Here is a 26,898-nt window from a genome sequence, read left to right on the forward strand (position 1 = left end):
AGTGTGATTGGTGCTGTACAAAAACAGAGGTTCAGGAACTTGCTCAGAACCACACAGTGAGACTGAAGCTGAGCCAGGAATAGAAGTCCAGGCCCGGATCCTCAGCTAGGGTCAATTTTTCTCCCCAAACACCCTAACTGTCCTGTTAGGGAACAGCCACTGTTTCTTACGAACTATGAACGCAACTCTCCAATTCTCCACAGATCCTGGTCTATCACCCAGTTTTTATCAAATATGTTTATGACCACTGGCTGCAGAATCATGGAAGATACCCCTCGACAGGCATTCTGTCAGTGATATTTGCACTCCACCTGTGTGATGAGGTAAAGAGCAAACTGTTCCATTCCTCGCTTCAGTGTACACTGATACTATGTTGGGGTCAAGGGCTGTAATTGTAGCAGATGCTAACATGAGAGCCCTAGATCATTTGTTCATCTTTGTTGGCCTCTTTCCATCTTTGCTTCCTCTTACTTCAAGTTTCCTTCAGCGTTTATGATTTCAGCTGTTAGACAAGAGGTATCTTTGACCCAGAGTCGGAGATAACATGGAAACAGTCGCAAATATAAATGAATTCTTAAACAAAATAAAAAAACATGATCAAGCATTGGGGTTTGAAGTGCATTTCAGAGAAGTCCAGTTAAACACAAGAAGTCCTCAGCCTGCCTGATCTCATGTAATCCATATGCCCTTCTGTGTATGGCAGATGGCCAGTTTCCCAGCAGTACCTTTTGCTTTCTGGGCCTGGGAGTTTATACAGTGGGGACAATTCCCTTCACTACAGGAATTACTGGGTGAAATTCTCTAGCCTGTATTATGCAGTTGGAAACATGCAGGGGGCATGGGCAGTGCGTTGTATAGACTGGGGAAGGCTGTGCCTCCACAAACAGCCTGGCGTGGCCCTGCCCACGCCCCTCCCCAAAGCCCTCTTTGCCCTTGGCCCCAGCCCAAGCAGATTGTTCCTCTTCAGGGAAGCTGTGGGCTACGGCTAGGGTGGTGGGGCCACCCAGTGCTGGGGGCCCCGCCCGGCGCTCGGTTGTGGGGGCGAGGCTGGAGGCACTGGGACTGCCCGCCCTGTGGTCAGGAGCCAGGGGGGTGCGCGCCGCCTGCCCTATGCTCGGGGCCACCAGCCCTATGCGCCGAGGTTGGGGACTGGCAGCTGCAGGGAGGAGTGGGGCTCCGGTGGGGGAAGGAGGGGGGTCCTCGGGCAGTGGGGTGAGGCCAGCTGGGGGCCAGCATCCCCTGGCTGGCGGTTCACCCACCGCCCATGCCGGGGGCGGGGGGGAGAGAGAGGAGGCTCCAGTTCTCTCTGCCCCTATCCCTAGCAGCTGGGGAGGCAGCGGGCCAAAAATTCTAGCCTGGGATGAGATGCAGCCTGCAATATGTCAGTGGAGTTGTTTGTCTCTTTCTTGCAAGATATGTTTCTTTCCTGGAAATATGTTGATGAAGGAAATCCAAACCCACAGAAGAATAACCGTAACCTGCTATGAAATATTGTTGCTGTCCTACAGAACCAATGCAGCGCAGAGCACTTATTTGGGGGTAAAATGTCTATAGGGCGGAGTCCTGAAGTCCGCACTCAGTCTAACTCCCCCTCACATCAATACTTAACTAAGGACTGAGTAGGAGTTGTAGGATTTGACCATAGTGCCAATAAAGTACCCATCATGCCTTTGGATATTAATGCACGTGCAGCCGGAGCTCTGGATAGGTAGGCATCTAAATGTGACTAGACAAGAGTTGTCATTTGGAAAAGCCCAATTAAAAATGGTAGAGAGGGGCCAAAAATTTCTCCTGTCTTTGAGGTCTTCATTCAGCAGAGAAGGGATTTTCCACCTAGGGCTCATGACTCCTGGGGTCAAAAACTGGTTTAGGCTGTCATGACCACCCAGTTCTTTCAATGTTGCTAAGTGGCAGGGAAGTCCTGGCTAGGCGGAGAGGGGTTCCAGGAGGATTCACTTATGGAAAAGGAGGTCCCAGTTTGATTTCCTTAGATTGAAAGCTCTTTGGGGCAGGGACTGTCTTTTTTTCTCCTGTTTGTACAGAACCTAGCACAACTGTGTCCTGGTCCATGACTGATGTGCCTAGGAGCTACCACAACATCAGTTATAAATAAGAGCAGTGCAGAAAAGGTTGAGAATCACTAGAGTTTCCTCAAAATGTCAATTAAGAACACACCAAGCCAGAGGCAAAGTCTTTCAGGATGTAACATTTTTCATTCTCTCTCTTGTTAGGTGGATGTGTACGGTTTTGGAGCAGACAGCAATGGCAACTGGCATCATTACTGGGAAAACAACGCTTCTGGGGGGGCTTTTCGGAAAACCATGGTCCATGATGGGGATTTCGAGTCCAATATCACTTTGACTCTTGCCTCTATTGACAAAATACGTTTTTTCAAGGGCAGATGACCCTTATCATAGGCAGGGATTTGTGGCTGCAATTTCCAGCAGGTGTCAGTTACTGAAGTGTTTGAAGTGGCTTATCGAAGATGATCTTGGGAGCTGACTATATTTGAATATCAGACTCTGCAGCTGAGGAAGTGTGTCTCACTGCTGTGACGATCATTGAATGAAAGTAGCACGCAGTATTGGTGCCATACTGCACTTGATTTCCTTATTTGAGAATAGAGACATTGGGGACCTAAGGATCAATTATGGGGAATAAATGATGTGCGGAATCACAGGGGATGTATGGAATTATGAAATCTTGAAATCCTGGGAGAGATGTGCCTCTTGCTGTTAGGGTAATCAAGGGGATCATTTTCTAGGAATTACTGTATGTGTGTGTGCTTTCCTTGCATAAGGCAGGAATGCCCTGAAGAGGAGAGGTGAAAACAGCTTCCTGAATGTCCCACCAACATGGCTGGCTATGAACACTGTAGTAAGGATTACCTCAAAAGAACACGTTCACTTATTCTGCTGTTGATCTTTTCTTTAAACCATCTCTTCTCTTCACTGTGTCATTTCTGGTTCTGCATTGTATTATGGACAAAGGTGATGTACCTGACTTGCAAGGAGTACTGGCTACCTTTGGCAATGTATCAATCCACATCGAGAAATTCTGGATCAAATCCTTCATGTCCAGTTAACTGCATATTTTAATGTAGCATCCTACACAGCCATAACGAGACGAAGAAAATCAAAATAAGATTGTGATTGAAAATGCCAGCCAAAATGGCCTTTTTAGCCACTGGCTTGTTTGGGTTTCTTTAAATATAATTTTATTTTATTTTATTTTTTGATAGATACTCTGAATGCTAATTTTTGTTGAATCCATTCAAGGTAGAACAGTGGACATTTTTTTCCTTTCAGTGGTTTACATGTGCCTTTTATATTTGTGCAACAGATGTAATTTTTTTTTAAAGACAAAAATCCCTAAATTAAACTTTTTATAGGAAAAAAACAGTTAACCAAAGCTTAGTCTCTACACGGTATCATTTTGTATTCTAAGCTAATAATGACATCGCCCGTATTCTACTTGACGAGGGTAGTTTTTAAAGGTAACTTTTACCTTTTTTTTTTTTTTTTTTAAGGAGAAAAAAATCCAAAAGTTGATAGGAAAATTTTTATTCTATTTTTTACAACTTAGAAGGTGATATCTATTTAAATGTATTTAAGTGAAAGTATCAGGCACAAGGATGGGAGCTACAGGAGTGAACAGGACTGCATGGGCATCTACCACGACATATCCTCTATGTATTGATTCTACAGTATGATCCACACCTCGGAAAGATTTGTATCTTTAGACAAATGTATATATTAACATTATTACTTCTATGCAGCAAGGGGTGAATAAGAAATGTTGTATTGGAGACTTTGTCTACACAGATTCTTCCTAAAATCTATTTGACCTTCATTTCTGTTGTTCGTTGATATTTTAAACATGAGTTAAAGTCTGAAATCAGGAGGGGAGGGTGATTTGAGGGCGGTAGCACTTGCTTCATAATATCATGAAGATGGGATTCAAGGAATCTATGAACCATATCCAATGCCCAGGGAAGCCAGTGCCAGTCTTTCCACTGAACTACAGTGGGCTCTGGAGTAGATTCCGAAAGAGCTGCAGGTTTGATATTTTTCTTATTTTGTTGTTTTTTGTTTTGTTTTAGGGGTTTTGTTTGTTTGTTTGTTTTTGTGACTGGAATCTGTGGTAATTAAAACACACACATACCAGCTAACTAAGAAATAGCGTGTTCATTCATTAGCCAATTTGGTGGCAGTGTCTGTTTTAGTTACTGTTATGTCAGTACCATAGGTGAAAGCCTGGCCCCCTGAAGTCAATGGAGTTTTGCCATTGACTTCAATAAGGCCAGGATTTCAGCCCCACATTTTTTGCTGTGTCTGGTTTTTCTGAGTATCAGAGGGGTAGCCGTGTTAGTCTGAATCTGTAAAAAGCAACAGAGGGTCCTGTGGCACCTTTAAGACTAACAGAATGTTTGGGAGCATAAGCTTTCGTGGGTAAGATCCTCACACATTCAGATTTACAATGTGATGGCAAGATCAGTCCAATTCTCTCTATTTATGACCTCCATCCTCCAACCACTTGCCAATGTGAGTAACTTTACACACACAAGCTGGCCCACTGGATTCACAGAACATGAAGGACAAGCTTCACACACGTCATTTTCACAGTAGCTGCCAACCTTTTCCATAATAGGACACCCACACACACACACACAGAGCCATGACTTTCCATCCGTTTACCCATGACACCCTCCCTTTAGCAATAGGGGAAGGGCAGAGTTCTCGAAACCTGACACCTGTTAGTAACCCCAATATTGAGAGCTGCTGTCCTAGGAAGATGACCGAAAGAGCCACTCTCATGCAAGTTTCCAGGATAAGGGCATGATTCTGCAGTTGTAACAAAAATGATCTTCTCTTCTAAAATCACTTTGTAGAAGAATGAACCTGAATCATATTTTTGATATTACCACTTTTTAATGATTATTATAATTCAGTGTTTCCCAGGTAGGTGACAAACTACCCCGTTTCCCTCAAAATGGTTGATTTTAAAAAAATACTCTGAGAATTTGATTTAACAGCAGTGTAATGTTTTCAGCCTGTGCTTTGGTGGCTGGGTTTTGCAGAAACTTGTACAACATGAATGCTGTTCTTGCATTTCTTTTGTAAATGAGAAAGTTTGCTGATAAATTCCCTGTATATTTAAGTCATTTCTGGGGAAGACTTTCAAAGGCGCTCCTGGCAGTTCGGCTTGTAATAGAAGTTGGCAGTTTGGGGTCAAACGCCAATTGAAAATCAATGCGATCTGGTTATCTAACTTCCAGTTTGCTCTGATCATCCAACTGGTTTCTAAGTGAAGAGACAGCAAAAGAGGCCACTGGAGAATTCCCACTGCCAGTATTTTCAACTGTCGTCCTGCTAGGAACTGAGAACTGTCTTTTATTTTTATTTTTAAAGGCTATAACATTAAATCTTGAACCGCATATGCTACCAATGCACAATCTCCAAAGCACTTCTTGATTGCGTGGTTTGTTTTTAACCAAACTGAATTTCTTGAGCACTTTTTTTTTTTGGTCTCCAGATGCTTCTTCCTAGTTCTCTTTCCTTGGAGCACATTGATTATTATCATCAGTCTCTGTCTGATTGAAGGGAGTCTGGGTCACTCATACTTTGACATTTTATTTATTGTTGAATTTTTCAATTCAGTAAGAATCAAAATAAATTTTTTATTCTAATCAATCAGATTGTCAAAGATGTCTCTATCTGTACACCTTCGACTGCTATCTATCAGAGTGGCGTTATCATGAATTCCCAAAGATAGTCTCCTCTGATGGTCACTGTAACTGGGTCTTAATCTGCCAAAGTTTCTTTCCTTCCCCCACTCAACCAAACCATCACAACTCATGCCTACTCTCCCCTTCAATTTAACTCATAGTTAGAATCATAAGAACAGCCGTACTGGGTCAGACCAAAGGTCCATCTAGCCCAGTATCCCGTCTTCTGACAGTGGCCAATGCCAGGTGCCCCAGAGGGAATGAACAGAACAGGTAATCATCAAATGATCCATCCCCTGTCACCAATTCCCAGCTTCTGGCAAACAAACGCTAGGAACACCATCCCTGCCCATCCTGGCTAATAGCCGTTGATGGACCTATCCTCCATGAATTTATCTAGTTCTTTTTGAATCCTGTTAAAGTCTTGGCCTCTGCATTCTCCAGACTCAGCAATCCATTCCACCCTTTATGGCCACCTAATTCTCTCTTAAGAATTTGCTCCTGCCTCCTGCTTCACGTAGCTCCAGCTCCTTTGGCTAACAGGGAGAGCTTTTTCCCCACCGTCTCTGGATCCCATGCAGAAGCATCTCTACAGGCAGTTAGATGTATTCCCATTACCCTTATATCAGGCTCCAGAACACTCTGAGCAGGGAAGCTCTGCCAGGCCCACTTGAGTCTCTTTAGCAAACCCTAGTCTTTGACAGAGCAGACACCCTCTTATAGGATGCCCTGTCCTTGAGCTACCATCATGTGGACCATGTCTCATGGTATGTCAGCCAAAAAACTCCCAACTCCCTATGTAATAATATTACCTCCTCAAGGAGCGGTGGCCAGCCCAAACCTGAGTGATGCTGTAGCCCTGTGCTCCACTCACTCAGATTTGGAAGGGATGGGCATACGGGCTCATGGGTCAGGCTGCTGGTATGTAGGGGGGATGCCGAAGAGGAGAGTCAGGCAAGGGGTTGGGTAAACCTCCCTGAAATCAGTTTGAAAATGTTGGTCAGAATGGCTACCGTTGCCTGACCCAACCCCATCACGTGGGATGCAGACAACTAGATAGAAGACCTGAGCCCAGCTCTTCTTAAAGGGCCAGCCTAATTGTGACTGTTGCCTAGTGTGAGAGGCGTTGTCAGGGCTGGCCTTTTGAAGCCATTAAGGCTCTTCATCTCCAATAAGCTTTACACAGGTTTGCCCACAAAGGGTTCCTTACTGGGTGTGACGTTCCCCTCTGGTGTTATCCGGACCGGTGATCTGCTGGGTCACTCCAATCCTTGACTCTGGGAACCAGCCTTACCCTGCTCTGCTGTGAGAACCCCCCACTCCTGGGCTGTTCACGCACAGCCTCTGGCATGTAAGCTACTCCTTGGATTGTGCCACCAAATGACACTAGCCAATATCTCCAGTCCCAGATACAACCCTAGGAACCTCCATCTTGCATTGTCCAGTTATGCCCGCTGGACGCTGCAAGCTTATATGAGTTTGTCAATTTAACAAATTGATATGTACCAGGCTTGTTATCCCAAGAGGAGTCTGACATGCTTCAAACGAAATGCACTGCTTCAGATTTATTAACTACAAAGATGGATTTTGAGTGATTATAAATCAAACCATAACAAGTCAGATTTGGTCAAATGAAATAAAAGCAAAACACATTCTAAGCTGATCTTAACACTTTCAATGCCTTTACAAACTTAGATGCTTCTCACCACAGGCTCCCCACTTCGATCAGTGCTTCAGTCATGTGGTGTGGTGTCTGTAGATGTAGGTGGAAGAGAGAGGAAGAGCATGGCAAATGTCACTCCCTTTTATCATGTCCTTTCTTCCCTCTTGGCTTTGCCCCCCCCCACCTTCAGAGTCAGGTGAGCATTACCTCATCATAGTCCTAAACTGACCAAGGGAAGGGAGGGGGACGACTCACTCGAGAGTCCAACAGATCCTTTTGTTGCTACCTAGGGCAGCATCCTTTATTCCTGTGAGGCTGGGCCGGGTTTGTTCCATACATGCTTGATGAGGTGTGAACTGCCTTTCTGCTCTTGGAGAGTTTTGCCTGGGCCTGCTTTAAGCCATGAAGATACATTTTCAGCCTCATAACTATATACATGAAAATTATAACCTATAACAACAATTATTATAACATTGCTATAACAACAATGCTCAGTGCATCATGAGGCTTCCGAAGAGGCCCACCATGACCAACTTTGCATTGGAGACCACACACTCATTTTATAAAGATGAACATGGAGGTGTAGGGTGGTCCCCCAAGGTACAGAGCATCACACTTGGGTACTTAACCTATAGCCAATTGCCCCTGAACTGCTGGGAACTTTTAAGTGAGACATCTAAACTTGGTAGAGCTGAGCTGCGAAGAAGGGGCATTACATGATCTGGGGAGGTGAAGGAATTGCGTAGGCTCAGTTTTGGGTTTGGCTGGTTATTTTCGGCTGTGGGCAGTTAGGAGCAGCTGCTATTGCTTTACTGTTGATTTGATTGTGACTTTAATTTCTGGCTCTCTCGTAAAGTCCAGGGCAGCTGGCTGTTCTGTTTGGGGGAACATGCTTATTCTCCACCAGGATAAATGCCATTTTCAAATGGGTGGTAATGGGGCTGAGAGAGAGAGTGCACACGCACACGCACACATGTGCAGAGTGAGTGGATGATTTGCCTGTGCATGTGCTCTCACAGAGTAGACATTTTGCCTGGTGAATGGGGCTTGGTAGGTTCAGGTTCCTTCTCTGAAGAGAATCCCAGAATCATAGAATGTGGGGCTGGAAGGAACCTTTAGTCCAGCCCCCTGGATTGAGGCAGGACCAAGTAAACCTAGAACAGCCCAGACAGGTGTTTGTCTAACCTGTTCTTAAAAACCACCAATGATGGGATTTCCACAACCTCCCTAGGAAGCCTATTTCAGTGGTTAATTAGCCTTATAGTTAGAAAGTTTTTCCTAATATTTAACTTAAAGCTCCCTTGCTGCAGATTAAGCCCATTACTTCTTGTCCTAGCTTCAGTGGACATGGAGAACACTTGATCTTTGTATCAGCCTTTAACATTACTTGAAGACTATCTGGTTTGTCCACTTCTGTCTCTTTTCTCAAGAGGAAACATCCCCAGCTTTTTAACCTTTCCTCATAGATCAGGTTTTCTAAAGATTTTATCATTTTTCTGCCTCTCCTCTGGCCTAGCTCAAGTTTGTCCCTATCTTTTTTAAGGTGTGATGTTCAGAACTGGATGCGGTAGCGCAGCTGAGGCCTCACCAGTGCCAGGTAGAGCAGGGGCCACATAGGTGGGTGGGGCGGGGAACTCAGCGAGCAATGGCAGCAAAAGGGGGTAGCTGTGACAGCTGGGCTTCTGACAATTACTTGTTGGTCTGTTAGAGATTGTAAGCTCTTTGGGGCAGGGAGGGTCACCCATTCTCAGTCTGTACAATGCCTAGCATGGGGCGGGGGGGCGTGTTCCACTCCTGGGCCCCTTTAGGCCGACGTATACAAACAAGTGCGAGGCCTGAGATGATTAGTGTGAGCACACCTTGATGTTCAGTCAGTTCTACGGGTGTCTCCAGATTCTGTCGTTTGTAGGAGTGGAGAAGACGGAGGAAAAGACCCACAATTCTCCAGAATAAGTACTGGAGAGGGCCGACCAGCCCACAGGACACCAGTTGATTTGGACAGTTACTCCAGATGCTGTCAGCCAAGCAGAGTCCCCACCCTGAACAAAGGGGCTTCTCTCCTCTTGTGGGTGGAATCTGGTGCGGGGCTGAATTCCCTCCTCTTTATCTAAAACAATTCTTTCAATTTGGGCATAGGGTCGGGGGGTGCCCTGAAAGATTGTTCCCCGGGTTTCCCTGAAATCCTGTCTTTACTTGTTAATGACAGGCTCTGTCATAGCATGTCCTGGGAATTATTCACTGGAAATAGTGTGGGAGATCAAAGCTGAAACACAGTCACATGTGCCATAAGGAACTGGTGGGAACTGCGGAGCAGCAGCGGGCAGTGCTGATCTGATCTGGGGCAAACCTTACCCTGCCTCAGATATGCCTGTTCCGTGACTGGATTTCAGCTTCAAATCAGCCTGGAGCTTCTCAATAGCATTACACTGATCGAAACGCAATCTTTCAGCCCTTAGCACTCTTTCATGGCAGTGGATATCTTTTCAAATCTAAATTCAGTAAAGGCTGGATCAAAACTCATTGAAATCAATAGAAAGATGCTTGGTGACTTCAGAGGGTTTCAGATCAGTCCCTACTACTTCATGAAATGAAGGGTTACATTCAAAGCACCCTTACCCAGTCCTGGTCTAGGGGTGGATGCAATTGGGTGTTTTTGAAGAGCCAGTTGGGGTTACCATAAGAGTATTTCCTTTCCTAAAATCTGCTTTCTTAATACTCTTCGCTAGCCTTGCTTTTCATTTCCTTATGGTTGTTTCCACTTCATAGCCTTTTTTTTTTTTTTTAAAGGAGCCAGGGAGGCACAGAGCCTGTCAGATATAAATGTAATTCAAAAGCAAAATCCTATCCATTGAAATTCATCCAAGCAGACTGCTTAACGGTAGGAATCTGAGGCAGTGGTACGACAATGCAGCTGCAATTCATTTAAGATCAGACAGTGCAATTCAGCTTGCTTTGCTATTGGACTCAGCCAGTGGTCTGACAGTTATTGGAGGGCCACTCTTTAGCCTGTTCTTCAGAGGCCATGTCCCTGAGAGCAAATTGACACTTGTTTATCCATCCAGCACATAGTCTAATCAATGCGGCATCAATGACGAACTGACCATGATCGGCCGATATGGCTTAACCCACATTAAACATGCTGAAAATATGAACTGCTGGTTAGTTTTCTGACAGATTTTCGTTACCAATCTGCCTGGAGCGTCAGGTGATCAGGCTGACGCCGCAGGATCATTTGGGGAGGAGATGATGTAACATACCAAGTGTTTAAATTGTAAAGCCTTATTAATAAAATAATAAAATACAGCAGAGTGCTGGGAACGCTCCCACATCACTCAGGGGAAGAAAGAAAGCATTAGAGCCCCAAGCCCTAACCCACTTTTATACTCACACATGCACTACCCAAAGCTGGCCAGGCCTGGATGTAACGTAAGAAGAAGAGGGGCAGGGGTGGACAGGAGTTCTTGCCCTGGGCCCAGGTCGTCCGGGGAATCTGCTGTAATCTCCGTATTACTCCAGCTCTCGGGAGGGTTTTAAATCCTGGGTTCATTTGGGAGTATCGTCATCCAGGGCCCTCTGTGCCTGGTGCTCTTTGTACCAGTCCCAATTGGCTTGCTGTGGCCTTCTCGGCTGCCCAAAACATACCGGCTCCGGAGAATTTGTTTTCCCTTCTGTTGGCCTTCACCGTCACCGCCTCATTCGCTCTGTTTTCACTGTTATCTTTGCAGCTCTGCGTCTCAGTGTATTTTTTCTTTTCTCATGGCTGGCTGAAAACTGAGAGAGTTACACGCAGCAGCAGATTTCTCGTCTCGCGCCATAACCTTGGACTGGGGCCAGCATCTTATCTTTGGACTGAGCTTGCTAGCTGCAGCGTTGAGTTAACCCGTTCTCTGCTCTTCTTCTTTCTCCCCCCCTCAGCCTCTCGGATTCTGCAAAGGAAACTTCCACTCTCCACTCACACACTTTTGACCTTCCCCAAAATGCTTTGCAATGCTTGCAACAGCGTTAGCCACATACAATGCTGATCTACCTTCCCCAGGAGCTCCCTGAGGGAGGGGGCCATTGGGGTGTAACAGTATGACACAGCCGGGAGAAGCACTGTGGGTATCGCAGTCATGTTAAGGACCAACGCCGGATTCCCAACATGGGCCATGTAATTGGCCGTTTCGAGTTGTTCCATGAGGACTGAGATATGGAACCTACCCTCAGTTGATTGTGGAATAGGTCTAACCTCAATAGCTGTTGTATGTCTTCTCCCTACCCCCAGTGCAGCTGGGATGCAGAACATCAGTTCAAGGGAGAGGAGAATCAAGCCCTGTATGACCAACTTTGATCTCATGCCAATTCTGGGACCCACTCTGGCCCCTCTTCCTTGGGATCTATGCTGGCATTGCTTGCTGTTAAATGGCATAAAGCTAGAAAGTTGTGTGGAATCCTGTGCACACAAGTATTGTAGGAACAGCTCTTTCCCCAGTCCCTAAGGCTTCCTTCTTGCCATTTCCTCAAAGCTCTGGTGGTGCAGACTGGCGGAGGGCAGCCTGCTCTTGAAACGGTCTTGCTGCTTTATGTGGACTCACAGCCAGAACTGCATGGAAGAGCTACCACTCTGTCTGAAGTGATCTTGCCGGTAAGGTAGTTTGCATAAAATTACAAGCAAGTGACTTGTGGGACCAGCAAGAAATGCAGCAGCAACAACAACCAGGAAACTGAGACAGACGGACCAAGGATAGTAGCCAGAGGAAGGATTCTGTTTATTTTATCATTTGGAAAAACACAACTTTCACATGGGAACAACATAGATTTCTCTCCCTAGCATGAATTTCTCTGATGCTTCATATACAGAGTAGCAATTAAAACTGATACATTAAAAGGCAAGGGAGTCCCTCAACACCTTTAAAAACACGGCTCCTATTTGTCTTTCATACAGACTTGCAGGGAGCAGGAGAGCTCAGTTCACTTTTGTTATCATCACATAGTATGAACTAAAATGTGGTTCACCTAGTGGGTGAGCACAGCATGATGTTCAGTCAGTTCTACTGGTGTCTCCGGATTCTGTCGTTTGTAGGAGTGGAGAAGTCGGAGGAAAAGACCCACAATTCTCCAGAATAAGTAGGTGACCCTCTGAGGTTCAGTCTTAACATTCTTCTACAGAAGCCAGAACAGGCTGGTTTGCCCTGATCTTTGAGCAGGGGTCTTGGCTTCTAGTCCCAGTGATGCCTGTGACTGTGGGCAAGACATTTCACCTCTTTAGGACTCAGTTCCCCAGCTACAAAATGGGCATAATGTGGGAATTTAGCAATGACGGGGGTGCGTACAGATGATCTTTGGGAGGGGTTTAATGCTTGGGCGTGGAACAGAAAAATAATAAGCAGCCCAGTATAAGGAAAGGGGAGGGAAGACTGCTATTTTCTAAAGAACCTGTGATACCTAATGCACTTGTGCATAGCCAGTGCTCAGTTACTGAAAAAGCAGTGCGGAGCGCGGATGTCACGACTGATTCCTCTGTGCCTCGGTGATGCCAGCACTGAATGCAGCTGCCAGTGTAAATCCCATGATATCAGGCCTTGCCAAAATTTAGCGCCACACACCAGGACTTTGTTCAGCCTCCAGCTGTGGGCCAGTCTGATGAACAGTTACTCTAGAACAGCACAGATATTCTCCACTACAGAGGAAGCAATGAATGAAGAGAACTGGGCGAGAAGGGATTTGCCTTCGCAAGCCAGCTTCCAGAGCTCAAGCGTCGCTGAAAGAAATTTCTCACAAGATCTCATTCCAAATTCCTGCCCTTATTAGTTACTGGCTTTAGGCTGAGGTTGGAGTTGCAGGTTAGAGGGCATAAGCTTGCAGTGCCCCTAGAGCTGCCCTGGGAGAGGTCCTGACTCAGACACCTCTTTAAGGCTGCATCTTGACTAGGGAAAAAGGTGTGTTCCTACCTCGTGTGAGCTCACAGCTGCTAACTAATGCGAAGTGAAATCCTAGGCTCTGTCTACCACTACCACTTATGTCGGTATAACTTACGTCACTCAGGGTGTGAATAAGCCACCCCCCAAGTGACATAAATTACACCGACCTAAATGCCGGTGTGGACAGAGCTTCTCCCACCGACAGAACTGCCACTGCTTGTTGGAGGCGGATGAATTAAGTCACCAGCAGATTACTATTGGCCCTGGGCTGGCTCAGCCACTCTGGCCAGCTAGCTGGGGGAAGGTGGAGAGGAGCCAACCCTCTGCCCGTTCTCCCGCCCTGCTCAGGAAGGAAGTCAGCTGGTAATTAGCCCCACTTACTTCTCTATGCAGCCCATGTAGGCGTGGAAGGGGGCATCTTGCAGGTTAGCACGATGTAAAGATCCAAATGCGAATTTGGCCAATACAGTGTTATAAATGCTCCCTCCAGTCCAAACCTTCCCCCAGGATTTTTGATGCCCATGGTCTCCAGTTTCACATGCTGTCCATAAACCCCACCTCCAAGAGCAACAGCAGCCCCCAGAGCTTCACAGGGGCATTGGTTCTGTTAACTAAGGGAGCTGGAAACCCTCATTAAGTCCAAACGCCCACACTGCAAGCCTGTCTCCCTCCCGCATCTATCATCGGTTAATGATTTATTCCCAAGAAACCAAAGAGGCAGAATTAGGTGCAAAACAAAGAACAATTTATTAAAGGATCCCCAACAACTCTACCCAATTCCACTTGGGTGTTAACAATGCAAACAGGCTTGAAGTGAAGGCCGCAAAACCTTCAACACCGTACAACACCAGGTGCCGGTAAGACAAATTAAAAGGGTTAACACATCACCATTCTTGTTCTTTACACAGCACCCTGGACACACTGGAACTAAGGACACCATCAGGACCACAGGACATCAAGGGACAGGAACCACGAACACCAGGATACTCAGGACAGGATCAGATGAGAAGTCTTCTATCTTCTTCCTTTTCAACTTTCCCCGGCAGGGAATAGATCTTAGCACAGGGCACTGTAACCTTTTAGCATCTTTAGTTGCCGGGCAGGATTCTCTTGACCCTTTCCCGCCAAAATGTACAAAAAGGCACCAATACTTCCCGCCAAAGTGCTGTTACTAGGCAGATTATAGACAAAAGGGGGAACAAGAAAGGGGAATACAATATGGAGGGTGAAGTACAACTCAAGGAAATCAAGATGGCGAACTGAAATTTCCTCACAATTCAGTCCAGTGGCAAGAGCACCCCATTCTGAATCAGTACCCCTGCATCCTGCAGCACCTTGGCATCCCTTAGGGGTCCCCTAGCCAAGTGCTGCATAGGTCCCACTCGTATTTGTCTCTGTGGCACCCAATCAGTGCGAGTGCTATGCTATTGTAGCAGCAATCACAGCCCCATCCCGACAGTGGTCCCTGGGTCAACATTCCCCAGGGCAAGGTTGCTTTATAACTTCCCCCCTCCCTCACCCCCCAGAATGGCTTTCTGAGGCTGACATCGTAGGGGCAGAAGCAGAACCAAGAACTCACCCACTCCCTGCTCAGGGCAAGGCAGAGGAGTGGATGCACCATCCCCACTTACCCCTGCTGCCCAGACCCAAGATTCAGGAGACCAAGCAGAGGGTAAGGGGGAGTCTTGCTCCCTCTTTAGGGTCTGTCCACACTGGAGCTGGAAGCTGTAAATTCCAGCTCCAGGAGACATACCAGTGCAGCTGTGATTAAGCAAGTGCACTAGAAGTGTAGCCATGGAGATACAAGCAGCGGGAGGGGCTAGCTGCCCCAAGTATGTATCTCTGGTCAAGGACGGGATTGTAAATGGGGTGGCTAGTCCCTTGCGCTGCCAGGGCTACACCTCTATTTTTGGCACACTCGCTCGATCAGAGCTAGTACGGGGATGTCTGCTCCAGCGGGAATGTGCACCTTGGTGCACCGTACAGTCCAAGAGACAATTGAGCCCATAGGGCCAGATTGTGCCAACCTTACTCACACTGAGTAGTGCCTTACTCCACTCATAAACTCCTAGGAATCCAGTTGGGTATGAGTAAGGGTGGCACAATCTGGGCCAAAGTAAGGGATTCTACAAGGATAACGTAGGCAGTTTAACATCCACTTTGTAATGGGGTCCTGGTCCATGCTCTAGGAATACAAATATGTAATAATAGCAGTACATATAGAATCTATTCCTGAACACCTCCTCGAAGTTAAACAGATCGATTAAATCATTGGGGCGAGTCCAATTCTTATCACGGTAGGAGCTGGAATTAATTGTGTAAGTACCGATTCCAACCGCTAAAGAGACGATCAATGGCTGTCTCAGTTTCGCTGCTTCCTCAGCCTTTGCCTCATTAAATGCACTGGCTCAGTAGGTCTTTCCCCAGAGACCAGCACTTTCCTGCTAAGAGACAACAGACCAAATCCTCAGCTGATGGGGATTGCTGTAGCTCCATTGAAGCTCTGTCGATTTTCTCCAGCTGAAGGCCTGGCCCACAGATGTGTAATTTCATGGCTAAGTGGCGAAAGCAGCTCTGGTAATAATTGCATAAGTAAGTGTCGCTGGAACAATGTTTTTATTTCCTGTAATAAGCAGAGAAATGGGAAAATGAGAACCCACACAGATTAATTTGGTCTCTGGACAGTGAGATGTAATTCATTCATTTCAGCCAGGGCTTGGGAATCCAAGCACCTCTTCATCTGCTTCCTTAGTGGTTACGGGTAACATCTGGTTAAGGTCTCACTTCAGTCAGTATCTGAAGTCTCTTCACAAACAGAAACAGCTTTCCACTGGACATGTGGGGGAAGAACCCATCTTCAAGACTTACACCACTTCCCACAGGAGACTGCTCCACAATCCAAAAGGTCTTTGCTGTCAATAAGTTCTCCCTGGTAGTCATTTACATTTTCGCTGTCTTAATTTCAACCCATTACTCATAATGAACCTCACCCCAAATTAGCCTAAATAATCTCTCCTCCTCTCATAGTCATTACTTAGCCACAAAATTAACACTTATAAAGCCAAATTTGCCTTACTCGTGCGAGTCACCAATCAAAAGTAATGAATATATTTGTAACCCTTCTGCCAGGGGGAGCCTGCAGCAACCAGGCCAGATTCAATATCTAGGGGTTCCTTTTCAACAGTACTACACAGAATCAGCTAGAGCCCCCACCCAGTAACCTGGGAAAATTATACACCACCCCTGGGCACCTCTGAGAGGCAATACTTCCTCACTTGCAAACATAGAGTCTGAGTGTAGCAAAGAAACTTTGAATGAAAGGAGGGAAGTCACCCAACATTGGTTAGGGAAAATGCCACAAGCAGGATTCATAATCAGAAAGCTGAGTGCAGGTCACATACCTCCACCCCAACCCAGAGTGCATGGGGCAGGGTCTTCTGCCTCATGTTCTTGAGTTCTACAACCAAAAGTTCCTTTACTGTGCCCCTCTCTGCTCCCTCACCACACCACACCACACAGTGGTTGTCCTTGGTCAGTGAGGACCCACAGTTCAGAAAGTGCATCTGTGTGAGTTCACCTCCCACCTGGGGAAGAAAACACCTGGCTTACTCCACCATCTGGCTCCTTCATGGGGCCGTGAGCACGGGCGTGTACTTGGTGCGGTTTACCCCTGTCCCTGACACCTGTCCTTTCTGCAGCGTGAGGGAGACCCTGGCTCACGTTTACTTAGAGTGTGCCAGGTTGCAGCCCCTACACCGGCTCCTCACCAACATTATGTTGCGTTTTTGGTTACACTTTTCCCCTCACCTTCTCATTTATGCACTCCCTATCCGTGGCCCCACAAAGTCCCGGAACCTCCTGGTCAACTTCCTCTTGGCCCTGGCTAAACAGGCCATCTATAAAACCAGGGAGAGGAGGTTGGCCGATGGAGGTTCCTGTGACTGTGGGGCCTGTTTCCGATCCTCTGTCCGTTCACGTATCCGGGCAGAGTTCCTCTGGGCGGCGTCCACTGGCTCCCTTGACACCTTTGAGGAGCAGTGGGCGCTGTCCGGGGTCCTCTGCTCGGTGTCCCCATCAGGTTCCCTTCTTTTGACCCTGTGACCGCACTCCTGTCCCTGTTTCTACAGTGGTTGTCCCCCGTAATCATTTGGGTTTTAGGCCCTGTGGATCCTCCCCTTAGGCTGGGGGGGGACCCTTTAGCAGTGGGCGGGCTTACGCTTACGCCCGCCCACTTCCCGGAACCCAATAGGTACTCCACCATCTGAGCACTTACTCTGAATGGCCACCCACCAGCTACTGTTTCTTATACCTCTCTGCTGTGACTTGTGTAGATCAGATTCTTAGTAGTGTTTTAGCTCTTAGTAGGCTGGGTAGAAACACTACCCCACTATAAGTGATGGTAGCTCTCATTGAGTACTTAAAATAACAAAAGGCTCCTAATAAAGCCTATTTAGCTCCATCTTTGAATGGTGGGGAAAAACATGTCAAACCAGACCAGGAACCCTTAGGAAGAGACTACACCTCCTGGTTAGAATACTAATTCCTACCCCTCTTACTTTCACAGAGGCCTGGCATTCTAGCTCCTGCCTGAGCAAGTTCTTTTCAACTGAGGATGACCCCTCAATCAGGACAGGCTCAGCACAGTTCTGCTCCCCTTTACTCATGCAATAAAGATAACAATATGGATAACAACATTTCACTACCCCTGTGTTCAATACTACAGTGTTTTGTAACCCAACACCAGCCAAAGTTGATCACTTTTGAGAAATACAGCTCCTGTCTCCTGGATACCTACACAGAGTAGGTGTGTTCATGTAAATACGGTTTGCTCCTGAAGTCTCTCCCCTTCCCAGCTAGCTGTTAGGGGAGAATTCAATCTGACCCTGCTTACGTATTTGCCACATAACTCATTTTTATTGCTCTTTTCTGAACTCCCTCCTTTTTTGTCAATATCTTAATGGTAAAGAAGTGTCCAGGTCTGCATGCATTATTTCAGATGTGGTAGCATCAGCACCAGTTTAAGAGACCCTAACCTCCCTGCTCCATGATATGAAATCTCTCTGATACAAACATCAAAATTCCAGTGGTCTTTCTTATCACCACATTCTATTGTAAGCTCATGTCTAAATTGCTGCCCGGCAGCATTCCTAGGTAACTTGTCAATATCGCTGCTTCTGTGGTTTACAATATTTACCCCCAAATCTGTTAACTCGAGCAAGAGACAGTTCTCCTTTCAAAGAGTTTCCAATCTAAAGAAGAAACCTAGTTCTTATATAACAGTTTTTCTCAGTAGATCTCAAAACACTTTTATAAAGGAGATTATCCCCATTTTACAGATAGGGGATGGGAAAGCACAGGGTACAGCAACTGGGTTTAAAGAGTTTGTGTGCCTAGAGGCACTCACTGTGTTCTATGTTTCAGAAGCTGGCTAGACCAGGAGTATGAATATGAACTAGGCCTAGCATGCTGCATCTGTTTAATGATCATGGTTATGTGATCCTATCATGGGGCAGCTGCCCCACTCCGATAGGCAGGGGTTAAAAGCAGCCAAGCTAGGCTGATTGGAGAAGCAGCTGCAGCTGTACTCAATTAGGGCCCAGCTGGCCCTGATAAGAGGGCTGGGAGCCAGAAGCTAGAGGAGTCTCTTTCTGGCCCTGGAGAGAGAAGGGTTAACTGCTTGAGAGGAAGGTACTTGAATTGGAGTAGTGCTGGGGAGCTCCAGCCTGGTAAACCTCCCGGCCACAGGCCTTGCTGAAGGCCTACAGAGGTACTAGGGCTGCAGAGATAGAGCCTATGGATAGGCAAAGGCAGCAGGTCCTAACTCCTTGCCAATGATGAGTGGCTATTACAGACTGCAGTCTGCCCCAGTGAGCAGGGGCTAGATGATGACTGGCAGAAGCCACTGAGGCAAGGTGGGTTAGAGGGTTGGGGGGGTCCCTTGGGAGGGGAGACTCAGAGGGTGGGAGTACTGCTGGGGCAGGGTCCTGAGGTAAAGGGGCACCAGGGTTGGGGAGGGACACGGGGACCAGCGGCAGGCTAGACACTGGCTTGTAGAGGGTGCTCCATATGCTAGAAAAGAGTTAATTACCAGATGACCAGCAGGAGGTGCTGCACTGGTGAGTCATCGCTTCGCTACAGGTCCCCACTGGACTGTATGGTATCTTCATACTATTTTTGTTGTGGAAAGGGCGAAAGATACAACCGCAAGATAGATCAATGATGAAAGAGAGGATGTTTTATCATCCCCATTTACACATGGGAACCTGAGGCAGAGAGACCATAAGTCCTGATTTTCAGAGATACTGAGTGCCCACAACTCCAGCTGATGTGAATGGGGCTGTCAGGTGCCCAGCGCTCTGAAAATCAAGTCTCAAGTGATTTGCCCAGGGCTACAGGAAGATTTTTGACAGAACCTGTATTGAATCCATCCACCCAGCTCTTTTGTGTCCCAATCCAGTGCCTTAACCACAAGATCATAAATGTAAATTTCAGGACAGAAGTTATTGTATTCTGCGATAGTGTAATGCTTAGGGGTCCTTATGTAAAAGTTACGTAGCAACATGGTTTTAAATAGTTCCGCAAATTCTACAATAAAGCTACAAACAGGCTTTTTCATGTAACAAATTATTTGGCCACCAGAGGGTGCTACATTTCTATTCTTAATAGTTTGCCTCCTGCCCTCTCATGTACATGCCAGTGTCCCATACCAGCACAGAATTATAGGAAGGTAGAGCTAGAAGGGACCTCGAGAGACAATTTAGGCCAGCCTAAAATGTACAGAATGCAATAGACCTTCCTACAGGTGCTTTGAATATAATTGAAATTCTCTCCTCATTGTAGAATTTCACATGCTGGTTTAAAAATCCCAAGATGGTTCTCCTGCTCCATTTTATTCTATTGGCCTTTCCTTTGAGTGCTGACTTGACCACTGAAAGCCACACAGAGTGATTCCTCCTTCCAGCCAAATCTTATAAGCACTCACAGTGTGTATTTGGCCCCAGATTCCTATTACGTGCCATGCTTCCAGTGCTAGCGCTGTCAGAGCCCGGTGTGAATGAATGAGAGGAGACATCAGAGACCCCTGTGCTGGGCTGTAAGTTTGGTTCTAGTTGGTTGTTGGCTTATTAATTAATTAATTGCATAATGCCAGCAGTGCACAGTGCGCTGTTCAAACTCTCATTGTTATTCCCCTCCCATTAGTGACCTGCTGGCCTCGTTCAGCAAGGACATTTCCAAATTCATTTCAGTTGTGACTCAAGCCTTTTTTGTATCATACAGTTGCATTATCTCCTTGTGTGGAAGGTAGCATGGTCCTAGCACGTAGTTATCATAGATAGAATATCAGGGTTGGAAGGGACCTCAGCAGGTCATCTAGTCCAACCCCCTGCTCAAAGCAGGACCAATCCCCAGACAGATTTTTGCCCCAAATTGCCCCCTCAAGGATTGAACTCACAACCCTGGGTTTAGCAGGCCAATGCTCAAACCACTGAGCATGTGAGTCAGAGTCTAGCATGTCTTCGGTTCAATAATATCTTCTGTAGTGGGAAGGATGCTGTGTCTACCACAATGGGGTCCTGCGCCTAGCTGCTACCACGATATAAATATGTAATAACATCATGGTTATGGGCCTAACCTGTAACTCAGATGACCCTTTTACCACCAAGTTCAGTGTGCTGTTAGTAAGTCACCTAGAGCTAGATTGTGATTTGGAATACACAATGGGTCCCAGCAGGCAGGAATCTGCAGGCGTTGTGTCGTCACTAACTCCTTCTACCCCTAGAGAAAGTGGACAGAGCCTTAGCATGGGTGTGCAAGTATTGTAATGGACTGCTGTGACTCTCAGCCCCCTGGGGTAAAAGGGAAGCAGAGAAGTAACTGTCCCTCAGAGCGCTCTCTGTCCCAACGGGGATGGGCAGCATTGGGGATGCTTTCACCAACCCTTGCTTAGGGCTGGGTCTAAGAGCACAAGCCAGGTCTTCCTTTTGCTCTCTCAATTCCCCATCGGTAGACTGGGAATGAAAAATAGAGCTGGTTGACATTTTGAATGAAGAGGTTTTTTTCCAGTCAAAATTTTGTGAAGAAAAAAACGTTGTGGTCTTTTTCAGAAAAATGCTGTTGGAAACCAGGTTTTTGGCAAAGGAAAGATTGTGATGAAAAACATTTCAGGAAACATGTCCAAAACTGGGTCAATTTTGAGCCTTGCAAAATGGAAACAACCTTGACCTTTCTCATGATGTTTTTAAAATTTCAACCGGCTCTAATACTGACCTCTCTCCTGGGGGTGCTGGTGAGGAGAATCCACTAATGTTTGTGAGGTTCTCAAGTACAACAGTGATAGGGGTCAGATCCAGGGCCGGCGCAACCCATTAGGTGACCTAGGTGGTCGCCTAGGGTGCTACAATTTTGGGGGTGGCGACTGTGGCGGTATTTCGGCGGTGGGACCTTCCGCTGCCCCTGTGGGGGGCGGCGTTTCGGGGTGGGACCTTCCGCCGCACCTTCCGCCGCCTAGGGCGGCAGAAAAGCTGGCGGTGCTCCTGGTCAGATCCATAGCCCTGTAACACACCGCACTGAATCACGCGATTCTCTGGTGACCCAAGTATTCTGTGGACGGATAATACTATCGTGACAATCTGGAAAATAGCTCTAGGATGTTTTTATGACTATGCTGCAGGCAAACAAAGGTGTGTTTGGCTACAGTTGATTACTTGCGGTGGAGATAGATCCAAAGGGTTTGTTATAGGAACCAAGCAGAAAAGGTAAAACCATGACACACATAAGAGTACTGGAGGAAAAGTGTTTACTGCAGAATACCCCCTACCTGTCTGCACCCAGGCTAGAATGGTTCACTCCTCCCCAGGCTAAAGCCCTGGATCAAAGGGAATCTTAAATCTAACAATGCTGGCCTCAGGGAGGGGGCTGCTGGCACTTGGAAGCTGACACCCAGACTGACGGATTCAGAGCTCGAAGGAGTACGCTGCAACTCGGACGGGCTAACTGTCCCAACTCTGAGACAGAAATAAGCTGGGCCTTCCTGAGCTAGGGGTAGAAAGTAGGGCTGTCGATTAATCGCAGTTAACTCACGCCATTCGCTCAAAAACACTAATCGCAATTAAACAAATGAATCGTGCTGCTAAACAAAAGAATACCAATTGAAATGTATTAAATGTTTTTGGATATTTGACTACATTTTCAAATATATTGATTTCAATTACAATACAGAATACGAAGTGTGCAGTGCTCACTTTATATTATTTTTATTACAAATATTTTCACTGTAAAAATGACAAACAAAAGAAGTAGTAGTTTTCAATTCCTAAGGAAACTGAGTGGTGCCAAAACGGAGTTGGGTCTGTGTCATTAATACAGCTGGCAACCAGGGGGCTGCAGCCCCGAGATCCAGTCTGAGAGTGGTTGGATTGTGCATTAACATTTTAAATACATACGTTCTTCCTTTACTTGTTGTAAGTCGTCCTCAGAAACATTAATTCCAGCAAACTGAGCAGGAACAAATATCCTGGACTGCTGGACATGTGGCTGTGGTAACGTTTGTTTGGGCAGGGATTTAAATGGCCTTCACCATGGCAGACTGAAGGGTCTTTTACGGTGCATAAAGGCACTTACTGAGTTATAGCAGTAACTGTTTATTGGGCTACTCGGATGGATAGCTTGTGAGTTTTGTGTCTGTTTGCTCTCGAGGATGGGACAGCACTCAGATCCTAAATGAGCACCAAGGAAACTGGAAAAACAAATCAATGCTGTAAATTAACAACCTGACCTCTGTGAAAAAAGAAGCTCTGCTTAATTGAAAATGTGGAATTTTTAAGAGGGGTGAACTACTATTTCTATTACAAGAGCATCTGGAGTCCTGGATTGAAATCAGAGCCACATGAGAGGCAGTGTGGCCTAGTAGATAGAGCACTTGACTGGCAGTCAGGAGAGCTGGGTTTTATTCCTTGCTCTGCCACTGGCCTGCTGGATGACTATGGGCAAGTCACTTCACTGCTCTGTGCCTCAGTTTACCTATCTGTACAATGGGGGTAATGTTATTTTCACTACAGCTGTTCTGTTTGAAAAAATTTTCATTTTTTTTTTTTTTAATTTGAAACTAGGGTTTCATTCAAAAATTTTTTTCATGGAAAAGTTTCATTTTTCCTTTGTAAAGGGCCTTTGCCAGCTACTAATGGAAAGAGCTATGCATTATTTGTATTATGCTAGGTGCTGTACTTTCCCCAAAGAGCTTACAAGCTGAATAGAGAAGTCCTACAAATGGTGGGAGAAAAAAGTAATAGCCACATTCAACAGATGGGCTATTATCTGATACAGCTATAATCAAAACTGCCACGGTTTACTGTTGCCTTAGTGAGGTATTTTGGCCATTACAATAGCACACTCTAGTATTTTATTAGCTCAGTAATCTGCATTACAAAGGTTCTAAAACTCCCCTAGTTCATCAGTGCCTAGTGCAGCAATTCTCAAATGCGGCCACTGTGGCTGCATGTGGCCACCAGGGGCTTTTCTTGCAGCCACAGCCTCCTAGGTAGTAATGGGGGGGGGGACAGACCCGCCTCCAGCCCCAAGCTAGAAAAGCAGGCAGCAGGTGTGAGTTCCCCACCTTTTCAGGGACAGTGGGGTCGGGCTTCAGCCCTGGGGTGGCTGGTGGCAGGCTCCAGCCCCGGGGCTTCAAGCTTCATTCCCCGGTCGCGAGGTGGCGGGCTCAGGCCCCAAGCTCACTCCCCACCATCACTCCTGGTCCCTGCTGCCTCCCTCAGTACCCCATCACCCCTGGCCTCCGCTGCCTCCGTACCGACATCCCCATCCAGGGCTTAATTCGTCCCTGGGCTTGCTGGCGCTGAGTAAGTCTGCTATGAAAAGTAATATGTGTATGTTTGTTAATATCACAGCAGACTGAGTAGACAGCAAGTTTTTTTTTTTAAGCAACCAAAAAAGCAAAAGGAACAAGAAGTTAAAAAAAAAAACATGCAAAGCACCTTATTTGTGTTTCTATTCTGTTTAGGTCCAGTAAAGACAATAGAGACAACTGTACATTATTTTAATTGAGTCTGCCAAAAAAAAAATCCTAAATAAATTACAATAAATATGCACATGTCCAAATAATTTAATTTTCCTAAAATTAATTCATTATTTTAGAAAATGTTAAAATGGCCACCAGCAAGAGTTGGTGGCCGCACTCTTGAGGCCACCAAAAAATTTGTTGTGAGAACCCCTGGTAGAGAGCCATTTGCTTGTTCATACGATCACAGACCGGTTTTTGATACATCAGCTTCTAGACCAAAGCTGAAGAAACCTACAGTAACATACCTGAGAGTCACTCTTACCTGTGCCATTACTCGTGGCAGAGAGGTGATCTGGTACATCCTAGGAGCTTCAGGTCAGAAACATCTACCCGCTCTGTGTAACTATGCTACACGTCAAAGGCCCCACATGGAGTACAAAATCCCTCTCGGAGTCGTTGTTCCCATACTGTCAATGCACAGTTGCTTGGTAGTGTAGGTGGGACCCTAACTATGTCCCTGAACAATGGTTACAACTTCCAAGAAACACAAATACTAGAAGTGAAGTCTCAATTCATATGCCTGTTTCCAAAACAGCCCAGAATAATATATACGGAAGTACGGCACTCTGATCACTAGAGGGCGATCGTTGGTTAAATATCAACACTTTGAGCACTACTTTGTTATAACAAACTCCTCAATGTGCTCTGTGATTTTTGTGAAGAATGTATCATTACATGCTCAAATCCAGTCTGGGTGATGATCTCACTCTCCCAAAACACAGACACAAACAACACTGGAGCTGATTCTTACTGTGCCCTCTTCATTTATTGTTCTCAGTAGAGATAACAAAAATCAGCTGCATGATGCCAACGAAGAAAGAATGCGGTGGGGATGAAGGCTGTATACTACTTGTTCTGGTGCTCCTTGGGAGAAGAACAATGTATGGGGATGAGCCAACATAAAACACTGATATAGGGCCTGATCTTGTCAAGGGTCCAACAGCCTCAGTTCCTATTGACTTTAGGGGATATATTAAACAGCACCGCCCTGAGATGGAATGCAGGTTTGCAGAGGTCAAGGGGAAATTTAGGTGGAAGAGGGGGGGAGTAGAGGCTACCTCATCCGATAGCAGTAGCTACGAACTAGAGCTTCTTCCCCTACTGAAAGAAAAGGGTGCTAGGCCCTGGCCTGGGGGGGGGGAGAGGTCCAGAGCTAGATAAGGTTCATTAGGTATCTGGGCCTTATGAAGAGCTAAGGGAACTCCACTCCCTTTCTCAATCATTGGGGACAACGCCATTCCTGCCTGTCACTCAGGCCCATAACCTGGGTGTCATCTTCAATTCAGATCTCTCTCTAGGGTCCTCAAATCCAGGCTACGTCTAAATCTTGCAGCTCCTTTCTCCATAACATCCCTAAGATACGGCCTTTCTTACCTATCCATCCATCCAGCTAAAACTCTCATCTCACATCTCCATTACTGGAACGGCCTTCTCTCTGGCCTCAACAAATGCCGTCTTGCCTAGCTCATGCCCATTGAGAATATTGCTGCAAAGATTATTTCCCCAGTCTATCATTGTAACCATCTTCAAACTATCTTGATCTTCAAACTATCTTGAATGTGTTTGCTGATGCTTACGCATGTCTTGGTCTCACTCTTAATATCAAGATGACTAAAGTGCTCTCTCAGCCCTCTCCAAATGAGGTATTACATGCCCCATCTATCAAAACCAATGGAGTTGCACTGGAGAACATCGATCATTTCCTCTACCTTGGAAGTCATCTTTCATCCAAGGCAGATATTGATGCAGAAATTCAACATCGCCTGAGCTGTGCCAGTATAGCTTTTTCTCGTTTATGGCACATGGTTTTTGAAGATCACGATATCTGAACAGACACCAAGCTTCTTGTTTAAGCCGTTATTCTCCCAACACTGTTGTTTGGGTCCGAAACTTGGACAACCTATAGACACCACTTGAAAGTCCTTGAGAGGCACCATCATCGCTGCCTTCGTAAGATTCTGAAGATCAAATGGGAAGACAGGCGCACCAATATTAGTGTTCTGCAAGAGGCAAAGACCACCAGTATTGAGGCAATGATCATCAGTCAGCAATTCCGCTGGACTGGTCACGTTGTCCGGATGCCAGACCATTGCCTCCTAAAACAGGTCCTGTTTTCTCAGCTGAAAGAAGGGTACCGTAACATGGGTGGACAACGGAAGTTATAAGGACTTGTTGCAGGACAACCTAAAAAAATGTAATCTTGACATTGATACCTGGGAGACACTTGCCCAGGACCACTTAAAATGGAGTGAAGTCCTACGTGAAGGTCCCCTGCATTTTGAACTTGCTCGCCGACAAGCCGAAGAGGACAAGAGGCGCAGGAGGAAGGAGAGACGGGTCTCCATTCATGGTCAACAGCCTCCTGCTGAGACGGAAGACATCTGCCCTCATTGTGGTTCAAGGATTGGCCTTATTAGCCACCTGAGGACCCATAACTCGCATGGAAAATGATCATACTCGGTAACAAGTGATCGCCCATCCATTGTAACCATGTCATCCCGTCTCTGCATCTCTCCACTGGTTCCCCCTTCCC

The 26,898-nt window shown here is 46.3% G+C and overlaps 1 protein-coding gene across 5 annotated transcripts in view; it reads left to right on the forward strand.

Annotated features, from left to right (window-relative positions):
• Nucleotides 1-5,693, forward strand: part of ST3GAL1 (ST3 beta-galactoside alpha-2,3-sialyltransferase 1) — a 127,556-nt gene extending 121,863 nt beyond the window's left edge. For all 5 annotated transcript variants that reach the window (XM_054017527.1, XM_054017530.1, XM_054017526.1 and 2 more), the window contains 2 exons: nucleotides 204-323; nucleotides 2,232-5,693. In XM_054017527.1, coding sequence (XP_053873502.1) covers nucleotides 204-323; nucleotides 2,232-2,405 — 294 coding nt within the window. In that variant the 3' untranslated portion in view covers nucleotides 2,406-5,693. The remainder of the gene's footprint in view (nucleotides 1-203; nucleotides 324-2,231) is intronic.
• The last annotated feature ends 21,205 nt before the right edge of the window (nucleotides 5,694-26,898 follow it).

Source organism: Malaclemys terrapin, chromosome 2 (assembly GCF_027887155.1).
Source record: "Malaclemys terrapin pileata isolate rMalTer1 chromosome 2, rMalTer1.hap1, whole genome shotgun sequence".
Taxonomy (NCBI): domain Eukaryota; kingdom Metazoa; phylum Chordata; order Testudines; family Emydidae; genus Malaclemys; species Malaclemys terrapin.